The sequence below is a fragment of the Drosophila albomicans genome, chromosome 3, assembly GCF_009650485.2.
Source record: "Drosophila albomicans strain 15112-1751.03 chromosome 3, ASM965048v2, whole genome shotgun sequence".
In the NCBI taxonomy this organism is placed as follows: domain Eukaryota; kingdom Metazoa; phylum Arthropoda; class Insecta; order Diptera; family Drosophilidae; genus Drosophila; species Drosophila albomicans.
This window is the reverse complement of record NC_047629.2, coordinates 25,573,056-25,599,658: the sequence shown is the minus strand read 5'-3', so window position 1 is coordinate 25,599,658 and position 26,603 is coordinate 25,573,056. Positions and strand designations below refer to the sequence as shown.

General features: G+C 37.5%; 1 protein-coding gene across 17 annotated transcripts in view; it reads right to left on the bottom strand.

The window, feature by feature from the left end:
• The window catches only part of LOC117570006 (CUGBP Elav-like family member 4), a 168,756-nt gene extending 142,502 nt beyond the window's left edge, over nt 1–26,254 (bottom strand). For 2 of the 17 annotated variants that reach the window (XM_034251408.2, XM_034251413.2), the window contains exons 1-3: nt 25,888–26,253; nt 23,613–24,120; nt 4,292–4,333 (exon numbers count right to left, since the gene is read on the bottom strand). In XM_034251408.2, coding sequence (XP_034107299.1) covers nt 4,292–4,333; nt 23,613–23,672 — 102 coding nt within the window. In that variant the 5' untranslated portion in view covers nt 23,673–24,120; nt 25,888–26,253. Of the gene's footprint in view, nt 1–4,291; nt 4,334–23,612; nt 24,121–25,887 lie in introns of all 17 variants that reach the window. The other 15 variants (XM_034251401.2, XM_034251411.2, XM_034251420.2 and 12 more) reach the window with 12 other exon arrangements.
• Nucleotides 26,255–26,603: the final 349 nt, after the last annotated feature.

Below are 26,603 nucleotides of genomic sequence, written 5' to 3'. Positions count from 1 at the left end.
AGCCAATTGCTTATTAAAATAATAATATGGCCAAAAATTAAACATCAGATTGCAACCCTCAGGGGATGGGAGAAGCAACTAACCCCCAAAACATTTACATATATATGTATGTGAGAGTAGAGACACAATTACGATTAGAAATCCACCACCACCATCACCATCACCCACGGTACATGTAGAAACTCTCAGCTGATAATGAAAACATTTGCACAACTTTCCGAGGCATTTAATGAGCGACCAGAAAGCAAAGGACACAAAAGGGATACACAGAGGCGAAAGCAGATTCAGGAAGAAACACAAGCTAGACAAGTGGAATGAAAATCTGGGGACTAGTCAAATTTTACGAGCGCATAAAAGCGACGCGTCTTAAAGTTTAAAAACAAAACAAAGCAAAGCAAAATATAAAAACCAAAGCGCAACAAAGTAAGAGCGAGAAGGAGAGAGATAGAGAGGCAAGCCTAAAAGTATGCTACGCTTTGATCATAAAATCATGTTGAAGTATCTAAACGCAAGTTTTGCTGCTGCTGCTGTTGCTGTTGCTGTGTTGAGCAGGACCCAAACTATCGACCCAAAAGGACATCGCATAGCTAGCTAAATTAAATCTAAATTAATACAATTTTTGGGTCTTTCGCTCGCATTTATTGACAGCCAGAAATTTTGCCAGATCAAAAGATGTGCCAGGACGTTTGCTTGCAAGGAATTTCACTAGAGATGCGAGTGAGATATGGTTGCTAGAGGATGGAGAGGGAGTTGAGAAGGTTCTGCTAGGAAAATGGACATGTACCAATTTTCTTCATATATCAGAGTGTACATATGAGAGTGTGTGTGTGTGTGTTTGTTGCTCAGAGCAAGCAATAAAATAAATGGCAATGAATGACTGAGCAAATGAATAAATGAGAGAACATTTTTGCTTTGAAATTCAAATTTCAAAAGTTGTCATGACATTGTGTTTATGACAGAGTTGGACAGAGAAAGGAAGAGTGTGTAAGAGTGAGATGGTAGGTTTTGCTACTCTCCTCTTTTGTTTTTTCGGCTGCATATTTAAAATTGAATATTTGCACGCCTTGAGCATTTGAGATTACAAAGATCTACTTCACTTATGCGCACACAAACAACCATTTTCCCCATATGTCCCACACTCTCTCTCTCTCTCTCTCTCTCTATGTGAATGTGTGTGTGTTCCTTGTTGTCATTTGCATGCGTTGGATGCGTTTTGTGCTATTTGCACTGCTCAAAGCCATTTTAAGCGGTTTATTTTTGTGTATGCTCTCTGCACACAAATTTCTCGTTATATTGAATATAAGTAGCTGCTGGGCACAAAACCAGCTCTTTAAGCTTTAACACTGCCCACAATTTCATTTTTAAGCCTCTCTAAGAGTGCTGCAAAAAATATCCAGTTATTGCGCATGAAGCAAACATTTTAAAGTGAGATTTTTATGCATTGATTTCGGGTCAAGACAAAATGTTTGATTAAGACACCCGCTTAACTTAAATTTCATTTGAACAAGAAAAAAATTAATTCATTAATTTTAACTTGGCAATCATTAACAGTTTGCTGTAAGGAATCATCAACAGCAAGAGCAACAGCAGCATTTCAATTAAAGTTTTTTCAACGCTCTCCAGAGCTCTATTTGAGCAATTCCCTTTCCGCATTTATTGTTGTTGTGTTTTTCTCTCTCTTTTCTGATTTTTAATTTCAGCTGACGCTGAAAGTCAATTGAAGTTGAAATGAGAATTGAAATGGCTAGCAATTAAAGATGATGACGCCTCTTCTTCTCGGCAGCTCTGCAGCAGCAGCAGCAGCAGCAGCATCAGAGAGGTTCACTCCGGATGTATCCTGCTTCCTGGTTCCTGTTTCCCCAACTCTCGCCGCAGGCTCAAACACTTTGCATAACATTAAGCAGCGGTGGTTTTTGTGTTGTTATTACTGCTCTTGTTGTTGTCGATTCTTCTTTTTTTTTGCTTGGGGTTCGACTGTGACTCTCTGTCTCTGTCTGTCAGTGTGTCTCTGTGGTCGACCGCAGCGCCATAAAATATGCACCCGGCGCTAGGGAAAATTCACACAACAAAGTGAAAGCCGACGTCGACGCCGCCGACTCTGGCGTCAGACGCTGTTGAAGTATGCAAAAATGAGGCGAGTCACAGAGCAAAGCGCCTAAAAGCATATTTCAATTAAGCTATCACCTTGAATTATTCTCACGAGCGTTTGCCTCATCCACCTACACACACCAATAGACTGAAAGGAGGCCAGTTTTTTTTTTTTAATTTTAATGCTTTCATTCGAGAGCTAAAGAAGCAGAATGCAAAAGGAGCCGGAGAGGATGAGGAGGAGAAGAAGGAGAATGGTAAAACCGCTCGTCAAAATTTGCATTTAAATGAGGCGCAGAGGCGACTGATGGACGGGCCCAGAATTCGGTTATAGCTATATATATATGTGGTATATTGTATATGTATTTGCGCTTGTATATATAAATTCATTTTTTGGCTTTCCTTTTTGGATTGGGGTAAAATTTTTATGATTGCGGTGACTGCCAAATTGTCAGTGGTTCATTTTTTTGGGTGTGTTTTCGCCTGGCTGCATAAAATGTAAATATTCATTAATATACACGACTGAGTGTGTGTAAGTGTGCGTGAGTGTGTGAGAGTATGGGTCAGTGAGCACATAACAATCAGTTGCCAGTTGTTAAGTTTGAGCCAAAAAAAAATGGAAACAAGCTACGAAATTTGGCAAAGCAGTTAAAGCTTAAGCTCTGCAACTAATCAAAAGTTTAATTAATTAGATTTAAGCCGGACTAGCGAAGAGTCTACAAGAGAAAAGCTAGTAAATATTGTGAAATATTTCATTATGATTTATGCAGAGATTACATATTTTATGTGATTCATATCAAGAAATGTTCTCACAAAGGTATGCGGAAATTTGTAATATTTGAAATACAGATTTTTCAGATATCATCTTTTATTATAATGATAATTCATGTTGTTGATGAAAGTGTTGAACAAGAAACTGAATTTATCAACAATGTATATCATCTTCGCAATAAAATGTAATATAATGGTCAAGCTTTCAACATTTTGTTTATATATATGTAAATATATTTTCCTAAATTACTATCTGTTTTGTACACTATCTGTTCTGTATTTGAGATCTCATACATCTTGGTAAGTTTCAACAATGTATTTATTTTAAATTTATAAGAATAACTAGATTGACTGTTTTCTGTATTTAACTTCTCTTTTAATTTCTGAAATTTTCGTGTGCCTAATAATATATTACTAGACCTGTCCTTCTCATAATTATGTTCGCAATTTTAATGAACAACATTTTGTGTTAAACATTGGAGCAGACTTTAAGGCTGTGAATGTGATGTGTAACATAGGCATGGCAGACTTTGGGGCATGCAAAAAATTACAATTAAAAAGCAAGCGAAGCCTGCAGACAGCCAAGCGACAGGCTGCAAGTCTTCTGCCGTCTGTTGGTTGCTCTCTCTGTCTGTCTGTGTGTCTGTTGGCTATGCAAAAATGCTTACACGCTGCGTTGCCACATGCGCACGTTTGAGCAGACACACACATACAGAGATGTGAGCACATGGTATGCATAGCGTATGAGTAACACCCACCGTGAGGCATCAACTAGCAGGCGCCTCATTCATCGTCATTCTTCATCCGGTTGGTGTGCTTCGCTTGGCTCGGCCAAAAATTTTTGGCATAAATGCCATAAACAGTTTATTTAGCAACGGAAAATTAACTGCAAAATGTAGCAAGCAAGCCGGCAAACAACAGCAACAAAAAAAGAAAATACAACAAAGGTTGCCGCAGTCAGACGACTGATGATGCTACCCAAGGCAGCAATTGCCCAAAAAAAAAAAAGGCAAAAACTATACTATACTCTGAGCTGAACTCAACTCGACGCTTTATGACGTTTTACTTCATGTGCAGCTTCATAATTAAGTGGCTCCAAAGGAGGGGCAAAAAGTCGGCCCACACAACTAGCTCAAGTTGTTATTGTTGTTGTCGTTGTTGTTGTCTCCTGCACTCGAGGGAGCTTTTAGTTTTAAGCCACGTGAGAAGCATCATCGCTTTTGGGTTTGGCTCTTTAGCCATAAAAACCAGCCCCAAACGAGGTCAACTGAGGGCACTAAAATGCAGTGGATACACGTTCCGCACATAGGTAAGCGATATAAGTATATATATATATATATATATATATATATGTAGCTGGGCAGTTGGGATATATACTAGATACATTTAAAGACGCACATAAAAGTGTTAGCAGCTCGTTTTCTGTACTTACTAATTTGATGGCTGGTGGTATTAATGGATGATGGCAACTTACCTGAAAGATAACATGAAAGAAACAAGAGATGAGAGAGTGTAAAACAGACAAGCATAATGTCAGAGAAAGATGTAAAAGCGAGATAGAGAGATGGAGAGAGATGACATTAATATTAAATGTCTACGAAATGGACAGAAATTGAAGTAATTGGCTTATGTTATTAGCCAAGTCATTAGGGGGAATGCCTAATTATAGCAAAAATGTGCTCCAACAGGAATTATAACATTAATTGAAGTTCAAGTAATATTAGCATCATATTTGCAGCACTAAAATTATCATAAATTTAATAAAGTTGAGCATTAAGTGGAGTGGAGGTTACAATTAAGTTTAAGGTACTTCAAAGCGGAAGTTTAGTTTCCAAAAATAACACAAGTTGAACTAAGAAAATCTTCGTCTTAATCTTAATAAAAAATTGTATTACAAATAAAAGGGATTTAAATATTTGCTATATATATATATTTTTAATCATTTTATGTATTTAATAAAACGTGTTAAATTAATTGCCAACTGTTCTGAAGTATATTTTCCACATAAAATATATTGCACCCTCGTTTCCAAGCTTAAAGTCGAGAGAGACTTTAAAAAATTGATTAAAAACCCCTTTAGACATCTGAAGCAAACTAGCAAAAGTTTGTTGATTGACGAATAGCAAAGGCGAGACAGAGATGGCAACGTAAGATCCAAAAAAAAAGGAAAAAAAATGGAAAAGAGAGAATGTCATAAAAATTCTATTTTCGTATAAAATTTCGAAAGTAATCTAATAAATATTGATTTTCATTCGTCATCGACGACGGTGGCGACGACAACAACAACAACAACAACATCATCATCAATAGCTATGGCAATAGCAACAACACCAGCAGCAGCAGCAGCAATAGAAGCAGCAGTAGAAGCAGCAACAGCTCTGAGAAGAAGGGCGTGTTGTGTAACCCTACACGTGCACACACACAGAGTGATATAAAGAGAGTCAGGACATGGCACAGGACACGACACGACAGGACAGAACAGCAACAGTGGACGACGCCGACGGACAGCGGCAGCAAAACGGGGCCAGGACACTGGAGAGACAGGCGTAGTCAATAGTCGTTATTTGATATAGTCGAAACCAACAAGCAACCCATGATGAAACGTGCCTGGGCGGCTGACCAGTGCGACCACACGCAAAGGGCACAAAGGGGGAAAGGATGGGGGGCGGGAAAACCAGGTCGGAGGGGGGGCGGAAGTGAAGTCGAGTCGAGTCGAGCGATCCCAAGCGCCGCTGCAAGGGATGAAATCATGCGCGCAACTCGTTTTTCGGACTGCCCAGCCGTAGGGCGGCGTGTGGACGACACACAAGCACAAACACAAACACACACACCCAAGCACACACACAAGCACTCTCACACACACACACAGTTCATTCAATCATTCAAATGTCCTTTGAACTATAAAAATACATGACACTAATAAAGAAAACGAACAAATGACACGACACTCGCTCGCTCGCCCGCTTGCTCGACGTTCCCGGACCCGGTCACGATAAGCTGAAGCCAAAGACGTTTCTACAACCTACAAAAAAAAATAGAAGAAGAAAAAAATTGCTATTTAGAGCAATTTATAAGCATACTTTGAGGCGCCTCCATGGTCACCCACACCCCAAACTCGACATTTGACATTTACGAGTGCGCCGCAGCGGAGACAGCAAACAGAGAGTGGAGGAGGACGGAGAAGGGAGAGGGAAGTAAGGTAAAGGAAGCTCCAAACGTAGAGTAAAGAGATCCTCGAACCACATAAATTTGTGGGCTGCGCTTCCAAACGCTTTTCTGTAGCTATTTATTGCATTTTTATGTAAAATGCGCCGTGCGGTATGCTATCCGGTTTTTTTTTTTTTTTGCTTCTTCTTGGATACTTAGAAGGGCGACATTCCAAGAGCAACAGCAAAGTTGTTTACGAGGCAAATGCGAAGAGCGTCATACATAATACGTAAATCGAAAATGCCGCCCACGCAATGACCAAATTTACGCAATTAAAGACATTTTCGGGGGATATATTTTATGGCATACTTTATGGGCACAGGTAGATTGCTCAGATATCAAATAAATAACGAATTATTGCGCAAGGAATTTTAACATCTTAAGTTTTTTCTTACGTTGAAGAAGGCTGCCAAATCAATTCAATAAAATTGGTTTTAAAGCTGGTGCGTAAAATTTTCTTAAATTTATATAGAATTCAAATAATAAATTATGGTCATTAGAAGTAAATTGATTGCCTATATAAGAATTTCAACAACAAACTAATTTAGCATCTTTTTTCATATTTTATGTTAAATGTATTCACTTAGAATGGTTTTAAAGCATGCAACTTTAACTTTCTATTGAATTCATTAGATTTATAAGAATTTCATAAACCAAAGAAAAATATTGTAGAGAAAAGGCAAACACCTAAAGCTGTTGCCATTTGTGGCAAAGCATTTTTATGCATTCGCATTCATTTCCATTGCGAATGCGACTACGAGTATTGTGTATTGCATAGTTTCTTGGTTTAATATGATTTATCAGCGCATCTGCCAAGCTCTGCACATTTTTATGACCATATGCTGTCCTTTTTGACCCCCCTGCGCTCCATTACTTCACTCTCCATTCTCCACTCTCGACTCTCTATTGCCACTCTCTCCACAATCGACAAAACCACAACAACTGTAACAACATGGCACACAAATCAAAACAGCGCACAACGCCTAAAAAGCTGCTAAGGGCCAAACAACACGGGGCAATAAACTACATCGAAGGCTGGACTCGGTCTCTCGGTCTCGGTCTCGGTCTGAGTCTGGGTCTGGCTTTTGCTTATGGGTTCTGCGCCTGGCCCATGTAATCTCTGTTGACCATAAAGATTTATAGACTATTGTGTGTGTGTCGTTCTCGGCGTCGACGTCGTTGCCGTCGTCGCGGTAGCCACAGCAATGAAAAAGAAACTTTTTGCAACTTAGCGCCAAACTTTATGCAATAATTTATATATATTGGGAGCACTCGCGCCTTTGCTATATATAAAAATACTAAAAAAAAAAATAAGAATAAAGGAAAGAAACGCAATGCCGTCGACCTATACAAAAGGCAATACACATAATAGACGGACCAACAACAACAACGAAAACAACAGTCAAAACATAACTGTAACGCATGTAGAAAATAAGCAGAAAACAAGACACTACAAAAACTGTTTTCGGATAACGATTTTGAAATACCCTTTTCGATAAATGCACTTTTAAAACATTAACCAGAACATTTTTAATGTATTTTTGTAACTTAGATTTAAAACAATTGTGAACTACCGGCATTATAAAAATGTAATTTTGAAATATGTAAGACTCTAAATAATAACATATAGGTTGGAATTATAAAATGTAGATTTAATTTGATATTAAACTAAAATTGCATTTGTCAAAAATGTTCCCACAATATTAAAGGACAAATTTGAAATATACTTAATATAATATAAATATTTCATGAATATAATATTGCATGGAAAATTGCTTTAAAAGAAATGCTTTATTAAATTGCTTATTTACTGAGAAAATTGCAAACCTTTAGTGCAAAAGTACAATATTTCAAATGTATCTTATCAATATTGCATATGTAAGAAATATAATCAAATTTTCTTTAGCGCGGCTCTAACAATCAATTTATTACTTGAAATCAATTGCGTTCAATTAATTGTTCCACTATTGTTCACAAGAACAAAAGTCTAAATAAATTGCTCTTAGAATATTCTAAAGAAATTGGAAGTGAAATCCGTTAATTAATTGCCGATCAGTCAGCTGCAATTGCAGTAACAAACTCAACGAAATCTTGCACAAATTCAAAGGATCTCGTGCAAAGGTGTGCTTACTATAAAAGAAAAAAATCAAAATAAAATAAACTGTAGCAGACCATGCGGCGATTCCGTTGCGATAAAAAATTAAAAAGTTGCTCCTTCGATACACCTAAGCGGTGCAAATAGTCGAAGGAGTGAAGGGAAAACAAGAGCGGGACTTGCACGCGAACGCGCCAAGTGTAAAAGAAAAACTTTTCAATGAGTTTTTCCTGTCGGTGGCGGGCGGCGTCGTTGGCGTCGTTGTCGTTGTCGGTTATGAGCCTTCAACATGCCCACAGAAACCCCTTGTGTTATTGTTGTTTGCGTTTTAAATAGACTGAAGTGTTGTTGTTGCTATTATGATTGTTGTTATTGTTGCCGCTGTTGCTGTTGCTGCTGCTGTTGCCGGTTGCAGGCATTGTCTGAAGTGCGTTTCGGTTTGCTACTTTCGCCTCATTGTTGTGCTTGCTGCGATGCTCGGATGCTGCAAGCGGGTCGCAGCGTTGTAAAATCAATCGATAGTTAATGGAAAATCGTTATTAATGAAAAGTTTCTCGCCCCCAACCACGCCCCGTCGCCGACAGCAATCGAGCGTGCAGCGAGCCATGGCAAAATGCTTGATAAAGTGCAGAGCGTAATAAAAGAAAAAACAGAATGGGTAAGGGAGAAAAGCAAAATGGAAAGCGCCACATTTAAGTAGCAAACTTCTCGGGCATATTTTCTTATTTCTTTTTTTTTTTTGTTTGCGTTTGTTCGTAATTTCATTTGAGTGCGAAAAGTTGCACGCACATAAAAAAAAAAGTGAAGCCGAAGCCGGGGACAAAACGAGAGGCGAAAAACACTTTTTTGTGTTGCATATTTCGCGGCGCATAAATATTTTATGCATGCAGGCAACAAAAGCGTCATCAAACCACACACACACACACAATAGGAAGACTTGCGAGAGTTTTGTCTGTGTCTCTGAATGTTTGTTTGCCTGTTTATGTTTGGATGCTTTCAAGGCGCATTTGCACCTCTACAATAAGCAAAAGTTTTTTTGGGGGCCAATTTATAAAGCCAGCTTTGCTTTTGCATTGTCGCGTCGCTTCGCTGATTGAGGGGTTTTAAAAAGTTTCAGTTCAATAGAGACAACAAAAGTTTAATGACAGTTTAAGTTGTTTAATAGTGGCAAACGTTGCCTCAAGTTATGCACAATTTTACACAATGCGAAGTTAATGCAAAACATTTTGCTGTGTGTTCTGCAAAACGTTTTCAAGTCGAATACATTTCAAGCGTATTTTTCACGGAATCTTTTTCGCTTTAGTTGTAACTATACAAAATTATCAAAAGATAAAGTAAAGTCGCAAATTTCCATTAAGTTGAAAGGGTTTTAAGAGACTTCTTTAAAATACCATAGTAGTTTCCTTAAGAGATTATCTAAAGTTGTGCTACAAAATCACTTTTATATGTTCAAGTAAAATGATCAACCAATAGTGTATAAATAAGTTCAATTTCATTAGATTTAAAAGTGATAAAATTTAAAAGTTTTATAGATTCAACTCTAGTTTAAAAAGTCTTATAATCAATTCATCTAGCGTTTCGAATTGTAAGTGAAATGTAGCCGAATGAGATTTAAGTACGCACATGTGATAAATGCATTATTTGCTCATAAAAAAAGGCTCAACGCAATGCAATTTTAGTTTAGATTCGAGTAATGTTTATAGTTGGGTCACGCAGCCTTTTATGATCATTGCCAAATGCCATAAATAAACAGAGGAAAGCGGGAAAGCAGTGAAAGGAGGAATAGCCGGCCGGCTGCCCACAGGGGCGAAAGCAACCATCAAATGTACCAACTTTTAACGTTTTTGTAATCACATGAGGAACAAAAATGCGTTGCATACTTTTCGGCTGCTGATGCTGATTTATTGCAACAACAAAGTTTATCATGCATATTTTATGCGTGTAAATGTTGCCGTCATAAAATGTCTTAAAGACTCAACTGCCACCCATATCCATATCCATATATGCGAGAGAGAGAGAGAGAGAGAGAGAGAGTCGAAGAACCCATCGTGGTTTTGTAATCCAAACGTTTCAGCCTTGATGTGCGTGTGTGTGCGTGGTCGAAAGAAAATCGTGGCCGGCTTTTTATGCGTACGAGTTGTAATGGCAGCCAATAAAGAGGGCATTCAATGCAGCAAATTGGCATTTTATTAGCGTTCTCCCTTCACCGTTCATCAGGAAGTGAGTATACTCACATCTAGAATATATGCGAGTATATTCATCCCGAACTAATTTGCGCGCGCATCTAAAGTCTGCTTCATGTCATAATGTGTGCGTTGAAAACTTTTAACAAACGACAAAATACCAGTCAAAGGCAGCCACATAACACAGCGCAATGCGATAAAACACGATGCGAACGCAACACGACACGACACGACACTCGCTCGCTCTCTGCATCGATCGATACATTTTTAGCTAAAAGGATGTCGTCCCAAGTTGTCCTTAGGGGAAAAGGGAAGAAGGAGCTGCGTTTTGAGGTCGTCGCCATGCCGCGTCCGCTTTCGCGTCACATCTAAGGCATAACTCAAAGTTTACTCAAGTTACTTGCGCCCAACGACAAGACACAAAACTTTGTACTTTACATCATTAAAAAGTTTCATTCTTTCTTTGCGTTCTGTTCTCTCAACGCTTCTTTCAGCTCGCTATTGCTTTTGCTTTCAGCTGCTGCGACTGCTTAGCTTTCTTCCCTTTCTTTCTTTCTTTCATTCTACTAAAAACCAACTTTCAATCTAAGTACATCTATAGACTGGGTTAAGCACTGACTGCAACTTTGCCTTCGCATTCGCCTTCGCATCAGCTTGGCAATTGACAGTTCGCCATCAATCCAGACATGGCTAAAGGGCAAAAGAATTGCTTAATTTGTGCGTTTTGTAGCAATTAAAGTAAAAGTATGGCAAAGATACCTTACAACTTTTTCTTAACAATTGTCTTGAGAATTCAGCTCATTATGTGGCAGGTAAAATTTATGATGGCCAAATGATTTTACATTCATTTTAAGGCTTAACTTTCTTTGAGAAATGAGTTGTCATAAGGAAGCTAATTTGGATTTGAAAGTATATAAGAAGATAAATTTAAAAGATTGATATTTATTCGTCCAAGTTAAATGCTGAAAACGTAGTTGAAGTAAATATTATAATCTCTTCAAAACTTCAAAAATACTAATATATAAAAATAATTAAATAAATTCTATACTTTTTGAGTAATTTTCTAATTACAAGTAAAGTATAACTTATAATTGTTCATCAAAAGGTCAACACTGATATGCCTGTACTATAAATAATGACTAATTATTTGAAGCACTCTCCGGTTGGGCTATCAAAATTTTTGTGAGATATTTGAAGCACGCGTGAAATAACGAAAGCAACAACAAAAGCCCGTGTGCAACAAAGAAATGCAACAAAATGTGGCATATAGTACACCCACACACACACTTAGGTGCTGCTGTCATCGTGTTAAAATCGTGTAATAAACGTGCGCATAATAGAAAATCCAACAAGGAGCGAACACAAGTAAAAGGGCTGATAAGAAGGGAAGCTTTCGGTTGTAAAAGGGTTGTGTGTGTGTGTGTGTGTGTGTGTGGATGCCAGATACCCGCAGCAACTAGCACAAATAAATAGTTGCAATGCTCCAGTTGCTCAGCGCCTCGTTCTGGTTGGTTGTCCTGCCGGCGCCGGCTCCTCAACGTCCTGCCGCCGCAGCCGTCGCCGATGTCGGTTGCCGTTGCAGCAGCAGGAGCTGCTGCTGGTGGTGGTGCCTCCAGTGCCCATGCGCATGGAAAATAGTTACACAAACTTGCACAAAAAAGGGGAAAAAAAGAGGAAAAACAACAAGAATAGGAGGGAAAATAAAATAAAAGGCACAAAAAATTGTGTAGGGAGTTTTGCGAGCCGACTCGTCGGCCGACAACGACGAGGACTAGGACAACGATGACGACGACGACGACGATGACGATGACGATGACGATGACGACTATGTCGAGCCTTAGGAGGAGTCGAGTGGTTTGGAGTGGAAAGTGGAGGAGGAGCTACTGAATGAATTGTGCATTGTCCAGCTGCAGGATTTGCATGCAACTTGCTGGACATTCACATGTGACATGCCTGCTCCCCTCCTCCTACTTCTACTTCCCTACGTGCAACAGTGGCAGTTATTAAGCACTTTTTCTACACATCTAGCAGCGCTCTATGAATTACTTGGTGCCCCCGGTGCCATACGACACGCAACGCTGAGCACAAGTCGGCGTATTAGTGACGATTTAGCGGCATCAAACGTAAGAGGAGGGGAGCTAGGGGACACACTGTGGAGTTAGTTGCAAGAGGCGACAGTGCGTGTGCGTGTAGCGTTAAATTAAGGCAGTTGAGCTTTTGCAGTGATTGCAACACTGCACACAATGCACGACGCACGAGGTAAACAATGTGAGAAGTGCAGAGAGAGGTGATGTTGGCAAATTGAAAAGGGCATGAGAATGTGAGAATTGTGTGAATGTGTGTGTGCGTGGCATACATGATGAGAAATAGTTTCATTAATAGCACATGCATAGAGGAGACAAAGATTTAACTTGAGTTTTTTTTTAGATTGAGCAGACTTTATGAAAAGGTAACTAAAAAAGATTTTTATAATAATTGAAAACGAAAATCAAAAGATTTAAATATAGAAGATATGTGAATTAGATGATGATTTCGATACTACTTCCTATACTATTTCCTATTTAATTTATTAAATACTAAATGTATGTAAGTAATGAATAGTTGAATGCGAATGAAATATTTGTATTTAGAAAACTTAGGAATATGTTTTATTTTAGTTTTATAGATACTATTTAAAGAGAATATCATGTGGTTTGAAGAGAATAGTTTTATTTTAAAATGTATATATTTATAAGGAAATATTCTCTTATTCTACAACGTATTCCCTAATAAAGGTTTTCTTAAACTAGATAATCTTACGTCGTACTTATTCCATTTGCTAGCTGCTGCAACCCAATCAAATCCTTAGCTAACACACAATATATTGCCAATCAATAGACTAGTATCTCGACCAGATTTCGTAGTCCCCTTCGCCCCACCCCTTGCTATCATCTACTTGCTGTATTCGCTCATATGCAGAAATCTTCGAACAAGTTTACGGCCATACAAAGTGCATATCCGAATAGTTTCCTTCTAATGTAGTCTCCATCCACCCCACAAAAAAAAAGCGAGGAAGCAAAAACTTGAAATAACTCAGAAATGCTGCTAAGCTATCCTTGCACCGTCGCTTGTCCTCACCCCCGTCTCTATCCCTGCGGCGGCCCCTTATGCAGTTGCAACAACTTCAGCTACATTAGACGCTGCCACTTCAATGCGCATTCGAGTTTTTGAGTTGCATTTTTCTATTTTCGGTGCAAAAATACAAAAGCACGAAACGGATCTTCTTCTATCGCCCTCCCCACAGCCTTTCAGCATTTGCTTTCTATTTTCAATAGACGTCGTCGTCAGTTGCCAGTTGTTGCTGCTGCTGATGCTGCTTCTGCTGTTGCAATGTTGCTCGCCGACAAACAATAAAAATGATGCGTTGTATTGCGCGCTGCTGCTGTCCACACCCCACGCCCCAACCCAACAAAAAAAAAAAAAAAAAAAGCGAAGAGTCGACGCTATTCTCCGCTCCTTGCCACGCTCTGTTTGGACATATGCTATGTGCTATGTGGCACGGCCAGCAGGCAGGCAGTTCGCATATGTTGCAAGTTGCAACATTCGCCGTGGTTCTTTGGCATGACGCGTTGCCCCGGCCGCCCAAATCGCCCATTGATATTGATGAAAACGACGTCCAGTTACAGTTCGTTGGCTTTTCCAGCATTTTTCAAGGGAAAAACTGCCAAAGTGCAATAGCAACAAGCGCAGCTGAGACTGGGAAAATGGAAACTGGGAACTGATGCTGAAATTTGCCAACTGACACGGGCACGGGTTGAGGAAAGGGCGGGTGACGGGTGGGTGACGGGTGGGTGATGCAGGTGGTTGCAGATGCCACTGGTGCGATATGCAAATGCCATACATTTTGTCAAAGCATAAAGATGATGTCGGAGTGTATAAAAAATACATGACGCATGTATCTTTGCTGTTTGCAGCTACCAGATACAGTTCGACATAGACAGCGAGAGACACACATACACACATATAAAGTAATGCATATGCATCATTTATATGTGTGTATAACGATAGTCGAAAGACCCGAGTAGTTAAAGATTGAAGATTTAGGCAGATTTGCATACGTTCAACAAGCAGAATATTCAATGTGTTGTGCTCGACAGAAAAGTGAAGAAAATTGATAAATATGGGATATATATTTCTTCATTAATTCTAATAAAATTCTACATCTTCCTTCTTAAAGATTAAAGCGGAAACTTTCCACAACCTTTTGCTTTAACAACTTCCCCCTTAAGTTATTGCTCACGTACTATTGGGGGACTCCCCTTATTAGCACGCGTTCAACCTGAATTAATAGAAGTTGAAGTTAGTGCTTGAAAGCCAAAACAAGCTAACGACACTATCAACAAACCCCACAACACCAATTTGGTAGAATATTGTGCCAAGCATGGCACTTCACTACCTAATAAGTCTCAATTAAATGTACATAAAGTATAACACCTTGTAGCATTTGCATGTGACCGAAGCACCCCCATCCACAACTGAGTCACCCTACTAGAAAACAATGTTCATGCACTGTGCGAACCTCTTTGCTTGAATAACAACAACTACAATAACAGCGATGGCGACATGGACTTGAACTATAACAAAGTTTGGCACGCAAGCCTTTAAAAAAAGGCAATGCCAACAACATTGACAACAATAACAACAGCAACGCACTTTTCGTCAAGTGCAAGAATAATAACAACAACAGCGAAAGCAGCAACAATACAAATATTGGCGCCACTCATAAAACACCTGCGCAGCCAGCGTTAGAGTGGGACAGCGATAGCGCCCGTGATGACGATAGTGTGTTTGTGTGTGCGGAAGAGTGGGAGGTACACACTGTCTGTCTGTCTGCCTGACATTGTCAATGGCATTTGCCTTCGTTTGTTTTGGCGCGTTTTTCTTAGTTTTTGCGCCTCGCACACACAGTTGTGCTGTCGCTCCCACTCACACTCACGCTCCCCCTTTCAGTGCTGCGCTCCCGTTCTCGCTCACACTATACTCTTCTGCATTTCAATTAAATGCTTTTCGGGTTTCACCCAACTTCCCTTGCTTCACCCTCTTTTTCTTTGCATGCGTGCGTTTCAAGTGCTTTTTCTGTTGCTTTCTGGCTGCTTCCTGTCGTAAATAAAATGAATTTCGCTTTTGGCAACCCCAGCAACAACTACAACAACAACAATGAGAGAGCAACCTTTGCAGCGTAAGCAAGCAACAACAATTTCCCACACACATTACATTGGCAACCTTAATGAATACGACATTATTTTTTATGAGCTGTCAAACACTATTTTCCATACACTTCGTTGTCGTCGTTCTCATCGTTTGCTCCTTCTTCGTGTACTCGCCTGTTCGAGTTTCCTTTTACCATTTTATTTATCGCCACCCACCGTGTTCTCCCTTTACCCCCCTTTCACACAGTTTTACACGTCGTCTTTTGTGCGTGTGTGTGTGGTTATTGTTATTATTTATATTATTTTTGATAAATGTTTTTGGGAAATTTGTATTTTATTGGTTGTTTATCGACAATTAGCGGTTTGTTTGGCTTTGTCACCCCTCCCTTCCCCTTTTCAGAGCGCACGTCCCATAAGAAAAAAGTTTGCCTCGCATGTAAATGTGTAAATATTTCCTTTTTTGTTGGCAAAACATATTTGTTGATTTATTGGCCAAGCCAAGAAAAATACACTTCGCTGCCATTAGGATGGATCTGCCTAATCAATTATTGCTGAACTCTAAGGGACTGAGCAGAGTCCAAGTTAATTACTTTGTGCCAGTTTCGTAATTGACAACTTACATGTTAAATACAATAGAATATCTAATAGCAAATAATAACAACAATATTAAAAGTGTTTTATATCAATTTCAAAGAGGTGACGCTTTTCACAGTACAAAATAATTACTATGGCATCATAGCGGCTAGCTCTTCAAGAGATCGCCAATTGTAACGTCAGTAAGTGAAGGCTAATTTCTGCATGTTCATCTGCGCTTTTCGCTCAAGCAAGCTAAGCTTAGTTAGCACAGCTGTCGAACTGCTCTAACATTAGTTTTTAACGCTATACCCCGACACCAAGCTATAGCGCCTACCTTGTCTGTTCCCATAATAAGACTTACTGTGTGTCAAGTAAGCTCCGCTTAGCTAACTATGTTTCTGATCTACTCTAACAACAGTGTCCAATTACAGCCTCACACCCAATTATAATGGCTGACTTGTTAGTCGCCATAAGAAGTGTTGTTTTGTGAGCAATAATAGAATTTGCCATTAAATGATGAGTTTGCACAAATCAATTCCTATCATTAAATAAACATTATTTTAAAATAAATACTCAACGAACAGCCATCTGAAACTTTCAACAAATCACTATCGAAATAAAATAAGCAGCAAGTAAATAAAAAATTAATGGCATACTATAAATAGATTATATTGACTCTGAAAATTGGTGTTAAATCGCTTTTGATTGACCTCCTAAGCTAAAGTGAACTGATCCCTTATAATAACTGAACATCACATGTGCAAAAAATTGAGCATATAAAAGAGTAGTAAATATGGAATATTCAGATTTGCAGCAAGCATTTTGTAGTGCCACATAAATAAACGGCAATTTATTGTTCAGGGAAAACTGAGGAAAGGGGAAAACAACAAATGAAACCAAAGCAAACCAATCCAAATAAAAAAGGCCACTTTATGCGGTTTTGCACTTTGGCAAAGCCATTAAAAATTATGCTTGGCGAAAAATATATACTAAAAATGGGTAAAAACTCTGCCAGATGCAGTAAGAAAATATACACAGAGAGAGAGCGAGGCGCAATGACTAAGTGCGTGGGAGCAAAAGAGAGAGAGAAAGCGAGAGAGAGAGAGAGCGATTGTGTGTGTTAAAGTCTGATGATAGAGCATCTGGAAAATTTGTACACATGACGCACGCAGCTGCTGGTCAGAAAATTTTGCGCTTTTGTTTACATTTGTGCAGCTATTTTTGAAGCGCTGTGGCAATAAACAAAACCAAACAAAACAATAGAGAACAAATCGAGTAGCAAACGGCAAGCGGCAAACAGCAAAACGATAAATGCAAAAGGTCATAAAAATATATAAGAAATAATATATATAGTATATATACTACACAGATACTTATTATGTACGTGATACATATGTAAGCTACAAAAGTTTTTGTCGGCGCGCCTAATGAGCTGTGCAGCTTTTTGAAGTTGCCTCATTAGTCGATCGAAATTGGGCAGCAGCCAAGAGAGAATAATCGAAATCGAAATCAATCGATAGCCCAAATGGAAGACCCACAATTAAGGCAGCCATAGATAAAACTAGACAGCACAGAAGTGTTGGGGGACGGGGGGTGCTGTGGACATCGAACTGTGGGCGATACGCTCGAGGGTGTGTGTTAATCACGCAAGTAATTTGAATGCCGCGCTCTACGGTGACGCGATAAGAGGGAAAGCAGGCGAGCGCCCAGAGGGGTGAGTTTTTCCAGTCGAGCACAAAGCATAATCAACGCTAAACATGCTAAGCAAAACAAAGAGAGACGTCTAAGGGTAAAGCGAATTGTTCCCGGCGAGAGTTCAGCGGGTTGAACTGAACTTCTTTTGCCGTATGGCAACAACTATCGCTCGGGAAAATGTTGGAACTGTTAACAAAGCTATAAAAATGTCACCTCCACACACACACTCATACAAACACACCGAACGAAATGAGTCGCGTGGCCGACGAATTAATAAAAACTGGAAATAATTTACTACTACAATATAAGGGAATGTCACTCAACTTTCATATTATATTACTATATTATATGAATATTGTGATGGATTTTTGTTCGCACAGTTTGTTAGCATTTTATATTAGTTAGGAAATAGTGAAAGTATTTGCATTTTGTCATAAAGATAAAGAAAGCATGGTAGGAAAATATTTACGACAAGAAGTGCTTTCATTATTTTTGAATACTAATTCACTATAAAAATTATAATAAAATCACGTCTTTAGAAAGCAAAAATTTTACTAAGGAGAGAAGACTTACAACGTGTCATCCCCTGCATTTTTGTAGAGGAAAAACTACCTTTAGAATGTAAAACTTTTCCTAGGAAATGAAGTCTTGAAATGTGTTATTCACTGAAACTTTTAATAAGAATCAGCCTAAATTAACATTTCTGAAAAAATGTGTTTAGTGTATATAATGAATTTGTATACAATATGTATGACTAAGACAATTTTCTAATATTCTGGAAATGTAAAACAAGATTAATTTGTCATATGGATAACAGAAAAATCGTTTAGTAAATAAATTATATGAATACAACTTATAGATCCATTTTGAGCTAGCAACTGTTTAAAATTAGCACATAAATTATAAAGAAATATAAAATTTTAAATTTAGGTTTTCAAACTGTAACACAATTAAATTGCAAGCATGTAAAGCAGTTATAGAACACAGTAATGATAGATCTTAAATTTCAACTAGTTTAACTACAGCTCTGTGCATTTCCGCTTCGGGCTTTCCATAAACTAACTTTGTCCCTTAACTGAGGCGTAGTTACGGTGGGCACCACAACAATTATGCAGACCATTTAGCGTAACCTTTCATAATTGCCAGCACTCCAAGGAATCGCCCTTGAAGTGAGTTTCGTTAGCTTAGCACTAATCGCTGGTTACCTGGCCAAGACTAAGGACTGGGGAGACTTGAGACTCGAGCCTTGAGGCTCGAGACTTCATTGTCTGCGGTCCTTGGGCATAATTTGCCTGTTGACATACCTGGTTGTCCCCATCCACCTGAGGCGCGTCAACAGTTGCTGTCACAATCACACACTCGAGAACAAAGACTGGCGAACGATTTCCTGTCCTGTTCCATGGCATGAAAAGTGTGTTGCCACCGTACGATTAAATTACATGCCCAGCAAATTACTTGAGAAAACAAAACGACAGGCAAAAACGCCTTGGCATATGCAACAATAATAATAACGGGTTTGTGGTCGTTGTTGTTTCGTTGTTATGCTTTGACTTCTGTTTTGTAAGCCGCCATCGTCATGTGGCATTTACATATTATTAGAGCTTCAGCGCAGCTCTTGCCGCCCGGGGCATAAATATTGAAAAGCGCCAACGCCTTTTGTTGCCTGGGTAATTGCCTAAGTCGGCAAATTGCCTGGCTAATAAACATAAATATTGTAGCAAGGCTTCATTCTCTCTTTCTCTCCCATTCACTTTGGTGGCAGACACATGAAAATGTGGCAAGGATTACGCTATGAAATTAAAACTTTGTATTGCGCTTTGCTTCGAATGCTTCGAAAAAAAAAGGCTCACAAGATAGTAGACAAGTTATGGCATTAAAGCCTTCTTTTCACTGGGCTAATTAAAAGCTTAATTGGAGAATGTGAAAATTAGCATGGGAGCTAAGCAAAGGTGAAATCGAAATGATATGAGTACAAAGAGCTCTATCATTAGGTCAGAGTGTGGCAGGGTTATTTAATGTAACGAGAAGTGCAGGAAAATATTCCTAGAAATTTTCAGAGATGTACAGAAAAGTTTAGAATCAAGAGCATTTTATTGATTATATCAAAGAAGGACACGAAAAATTTCCTTAATTAGATCCTACACTATTAAAAAATTGAAAAATGGGTACTGTGTTTTTATAATCTATGCTTAGTTTTCAATAAATATTTGAACTTTTTTTTTTAAATATATCTATTAGGAAGTAAAATATTTAGTAATTAGATCATTCGCTATTACGAAATTCGGAAAAGGTCTGGATTAATACGCATAATTCTTAATTGTTATCAAAATTTTAGGTATAATATGAAACTTCAAAATATTCTTTCAGATTTTTTTACTATACTTTTTATTCTATAAAAATTGGATACAAAGAATGCACTTTCAATACATTTCCATAACTTTCTAAAAAGAAATAGTTTTTATGAATTAAAGATAAGGAATAATATTTTCAGTTTGCATAAAAGATAGAACATAGAAATATTGAAGTCAAAATTTCCCTAAAAAGTCGTGTGAAAAGTTCTTAAAAAAACCCAAACAAAAATAAGAATTCCTGCAACTCCGATATCTGCATTTGCATTGATAGAAACTTTTTTATGCACTGCTGAAGTTCATATCAACTTTACGATAATTTCAGTTGCTGCAGAATTGTATTTTTGTGTGTTTTGGGTGCTTTCTTGCTTGTGCTGTGCCTTTAAGAATGTGCTGCATAACATTGTCCTTATGACAGTTCTCGACACGAGCTTAACAATCGCATGGGAAAGCACAACAAAGAAAAGTTGCTCGTAAACGAAAATAAAAACTTTAAAAGCAGTTCTCAGCATAGTTTTCGCTCTGTCTCTTTTAGAGAGCTGGTTTTCAAATCTGTTTGCTGTGTGTGAGTCATAGAAATGCAATGGGCAAAAAGAAAACTGTGTCAACGACTCTGCTCCACTTAAGCATTTAACGAGCAACTTAGCGCGCACGTAATAGCAACAACAGGACAAGCAAGGACAACAACAACAACAATAACGAACGACAAGCGAGTGGCAATAGATACGACAATGACAGCATAAAAAGGATGCGCAAAATGTATAGTAGAAAAATTCAAAACAAGTGGCACAAAAATATTGAACAACAATGTGCGAAATGCGAGCGGGAGAGAGAGAGTGGGAAGAGCGGAAAGAGAGCGAACGGACAACAGGAACAAGGACAACAAGGACAACAACCAGAAGATAACCCAATAAGCAAAAGCACAGAGAAGAAGCAGAAACAGAAACAGCGAAGGCAAACGCATGTGTCATCATTAGAATAAGCAAACGCAATGGAACATCGAACATCCCCATGGCAGGGATAAAAGTAAAGCAGAGAAGACAGCAGGACGATGGCAGGACGCACGCACAAAGCACAACAAAGAACGACGGCAACAAAGTCGACGCACGTCGCACGCATCCACGTCCTTCGTCCTTCCTACTGCCAACCACCAGCTGAACCACCCACCGAACCACGAGCGAACGAAGCAACCACCATAAAAGTGAAATACACAATGAAATTTACGCAATAGTCCCCGAGACCGACAACTAAACAGACTGCCGCGTTGGCGGTGTAATAAAATCAAGAAGAGGGTGACAAGCAGACAACAACAACACCAAGAACAACAACAGTAACAACAATTACTAACAACAAAGAAGAAGAGCAACAACTACGCACAGAGTAGAGAGACTGATAGAGCAGTCAGCTGAAAGTGAAACAGGGCAACAGGGCAAAAGAGAGAAATAGAGACAGAGACAGAGACAAAGAGAGAGCGCAAAAAAGAAATGTATGTAAATCCGATTAGAATTTAAGTTTCTAAATTTTCGTGTCGACTTTAAAAACGAAATGAAATGAAAGAAGAATGAAGTACGCAGGAAGTGGAAGAGAACGCAAAGAAAATGTGAAAACATGACAGGCGAAATGCAGATGGATCAATAGATAAAAATTGCCATATGGCTGAGTTCAATGCGATAAGCAAAGCAACAGCAATACAATAATAACACTCTACGCGCTTTTAAAGCATTAAGAGCATCAAAAGGATTACGAACAGCAAGTAAATTGACACATTATCGGAATAGAACTTGAACACGAGAACTTGAGCACTTGAAAAAACTCAATTATTGATTAAATTGAGTGGAAATTAAAGCACTTGCTAAAAGCGAAAATCTCTTATTGCAAACTAATAGGATTTTTGTAATTTTCTTATCAACAATAATATGAATGAAGCTACTAAACTAATAATTTACCATTTTACTTTTGGTGTTTTTTTTTAAATTTATTTATTTTGAAGCACTTCTAAATTTCAGTAATATTTGTTAAGTCATTACTTAAGAAATATCGTCACATTTTTCCTGAGGCACTTTTAAAATTTAGCTACAAATTTGTAACAATTTCGTCGTAATAATTTTGTCCTATTATGAGATTTTGCGAACACTTGTAAATTGTAGCGATTTTTAAGAACTACTAAATAAACTGCACTTTAATTTATGATTTCGATAAAATACAATTTTATTATCTAAGACTTATAATTTGCATGCTATTTAATTCTAATGAGTCTCGCAAACTTTGTAACAAATTTTTAGATTGTTATTATTAGAAGAAAATTTACAAAATATTTATGTCCATTCAAATCTAATCATTACTAGTCATTACTAAACTAAGCACATTTTTTATTTATTAGTTTTTAGCTTCATTTGAGATGAGAATTCAATTTTAATATCTTTTTCTGAGAAGCCAAAGTTATTCACGAATTAACACTAAAAAGAGTTGAGTTCTTTTCTGGGAGAAATATTTAAAATCTATTTTAACACTGTTATCCAAAAATATATTCATGTTTTACAATTTTCACTCTTTAGACTACAATAAAATTACAAAACTTTCATATTATTTAGACTAAGAATAAACTAAAATGGTTTACAAAAAATATTGAATACTTTTTCTCAAATTTTTCGTTAAGCTTTCAGCTGTCATACAATTTTGCTGTTATTATGTACAACGCTTCCAATCAGACAGCGACTTTAAGCTGCCCGCCTTAAAGCGACTTTATGCAAAGTCATAGCATACTTTTTGGGGAAAAGCGTTGTGTTAAAGCTAAGCTAGCGGGATTTGGGAAAACAAGACAAGGACACAATACAAAAGAGAGTCAATGCACTTGCCACCAGCAACTACAACAATTACAAGCAGCAAGCAGCACAGCTGTTGCCAGTTGCTGTGGCTGTAGCTGTTGCTGCTACAAAATTGCGTGGCATTAATGGCCAAGGTTCAGTGAGATTGCCACCAACACACACACAGACAGATACAGAAGAGTCACATTGACCTACACACGGAGAGAACAGACAGCAAAGACATGGCGCTGATTTTGTGTCCCTTTTGCCCACCAAAGTCCCGAATGATTAATTGTCAAAATATGTTTGGGCGAAGCCAACCGAAAAAAAAAACGCAATGGAAGTGGGAAACAACATAATAAAAAGTGCGTTCGAGTGTGTGAGTGTATGTGTGCAAATGAATTTTTTTGCGCCTCACACACACACACACACACACGAGAGTGATACACATGTATTTGTATTAAGTTGTCATTACGTGACTACACACACAAGATTTATTATCATTTGTCGCACAGTCTGCTCGCCTTTCTCTCTCTCTCTCTCTGTCTCTCTTTCTCTTTCGCACTTTTTTTGATTGTATTTTGTATAAAAATTCATTTGCTCTCGGAAGAGGGGGAAGTGAGGTTCTATATTCTACTGCACATAGCGATACTCACAGTAACTTGTTGAGCAAACTCAACCTTCGGCTGGCCGACCAATTCAATAATATGAACCATATGGAACGATTTGCTCTTGAACGTTGCGCCTTTGCGAGAAAATAACAATTTCTGATATCGCCTTGTTTTTTGCGTTTGCTTATTATATTTGTTTGCTTTTTGATTTTAGCTTTTCCTCAAGTTTTTCTTTTCTTTCTTTTTATGCAATTGTTTTTTCAGCTTTCAATTTATTTTCAACACTTTTGGCTTTTTGATTTGGTTTTGGGTTTTTCTTTTGTTGTTTGCACTTGAGTTGCTCTTCTCAGTTGGATACAGAATTTCTTTTATATTTATTTTTGTTTTGTATTGATTTGCTTTTTATCAATGTATATAATTTTTACTTTTGTTTTGCGACTTGCAATTTATGTTGTGGCTGGTGTGTTGTTGTTGTTGTATATATAATTTGTTTTATCTTATCTGTGTTTTCCAGTATTTAAACACACACGCGTTTTTATTATGGTTACGTTTTCTAAAAATGGAATATATTTGATGATGATGGTGATTATTATTGTTGTTTATTTTTTATAAGCATGGGTAATTTTAGGTTTTGATATGTCGATAGATTTGGGGGAGGAACTCAAAATGCTTCGAAATACTTTTTGGTTTTCAATAAATGCTGCAATGTTTAATTGCATGGAAATCATGCTCATTTTCATGGCAACACATGAGTATTCTTCGCATTCAAATGCTGGGGAAATAGCTATCAATATTTTTGTATCAAAATTAGCTACATTCAGTGCAGGTTCATAAAAGACAATTGCACGATTCTCTTTTTGATTGCCTATTGAAAACACAGAATATTAATGAAGCACTGTCACATTATCTAAGGTAGTAACTTTTTTTTATTAGAAACTGAGCACTGACTATTTTAAAATTTTTATGAGGCTAAAATATTAAACTAAATTTTGTGGAAAACATTTGATTAATTTATCGAATCACTTCAAAAATAACACAACTTTTTATCGTAAATTTGATGCCTGAAATACTTTTTAGAATTTAAAAAAAAAACACATTTAGGCATAAGTAAACATTCATATTGATATCTTTGCATTAATCTTTAGCTCTAATTGACTACTGAATTCAAGAGTTTCTAAACATTTATTGCCACTTGACTAATTGTTAAACATGTCTTTGCATTCTTTGGAATTTTATGAAAGAAAACTACTGCAAAATATTTTGAGCAAATTTAAACTTTAGCTTCATAAATAGGGTGAAACATTGTTAGCACTCCATTTGAATTTGGGAATTATTTGAAACATTTTCACAAAATTTTGTCTTTAGAATTTGTTGCCATTGAAATTAATTTACAATATGTGCCAATCGACAAGCGGCAGCACATCAAAGTGGCATATGAGAAAACATTGCCAAAATACAAATAAATTATTTCAGTCGGTTCAAAAAAAAAAAACTGTTGAAGAAAAATGCCGAAAATGTGAAAAAGCAAAGAGCAGAGCAGAATTTGGTATTTTGGTCAGAAAATCATGAAGCGACCAATGCATTCATTCAATTAACGTGGCCGAAATGCTCTTATGGCCCGACCGGTCTGGAATTGAGAGCACACTCACAAAACACACAGAGAACGCAATATTTTGGGCGAAAAATATTGAAATATTTTCATTTTTCAATGAAAAACTCGCTTGGGTCGAGTGCTGGAAATTGGAAATGAAATTATGGAATGCTCAAAATATTCAAATTCAATGAGAAAACGTTTTCAGTTTTTCCGTTTTCGGTTTTTCGTTTTCAGTTTTTCAGTTTGATTCGGTTTCATTTTGGGTTTTCCTCAATTTGCTTTCTGACTTTTGTGCCTATTTGTCCAGATATCTAAATTGAAAATATTTTCGTGTGCTGCAAGCGTGAAACAATTTTCATGTTTGTTTACGTAGAACAAATTAAACACACACTCAAACACACACACACAAACACACTCGTAAAAAAATATAAAAGAAAAATAGAACAGATGAAAAAGGAAAATAGAAACGGGGAAGAGCTAAATCTAACTGCGTTTCTCAATTAATTTTTGTTTACAAATTGTTTCTAATTATTTTCGGTTTGTTTATCATAGCTAATCTGGCTATTTTCAGAACTAAGAAAGAACAATGTTTTTTCGGAAACAATTTACAAAAACTGTGCGTTAAGTGTTCGAAACATTTTTTGAATCTGTTTTCAAGAAATTTGTTGGTGAAAATAATTTGAGTTTTAAGCAAGTGTTGTGTTTTGATCTTTCGCCCATGCTTACATTTTTATAACAATAATAAACTTTTAAGTATTTTGGTTTGTGTTGATTTTTGTTTAAAACGAATTTTATAAACTTATGTTTTGTTTTTGTTTTGGGTGGTTTGCGAATTTGATTAAATTGATTTGATAAATATACATATATATATATCTATATATATAATTTTTTTAGAAATATTTAAGCGAATTTTTTTTGTTTTTGGTTTAATTATATTTAGTTATTTATGTTAATTATAATTTTAATTTTTTGGTTTGTTTGAATATTTTGTATTTATATTTATATTTATGTTTGAAGAACAAATGTCACACGACAGTCGACGAGAATTATACGAAATATTCCGACTTAACTACACAAAACTCAATATCATACTGAAAAAGGACGGCGCTTACAATGGCGAGAAGTGCCCAAAAGACGAGCCAACAACCAACAAACGGCCCACACGAACAGGCCGAACGTGACGCGAACGAACTTACAACAAACGAACTCGCAATTTGCACGACCAATTCGAACACTAGCGAACGCAACAGCCGGCAACGAACGAGTAGCGGTAAACAAAATACACGTTGTCTCTCGTAGATGTGGGTGAGTTGGTTGGGGTTGGTTGGTTGGTTGTCGGTTGGCTGGTCGCCTCGGCACACGATGCGATTACGGAACGAACGCAACGCGTTGGCTATTGGTGAGAGCATCGAACATGTGTGTGTCCGCTTGTGTATGGTTCG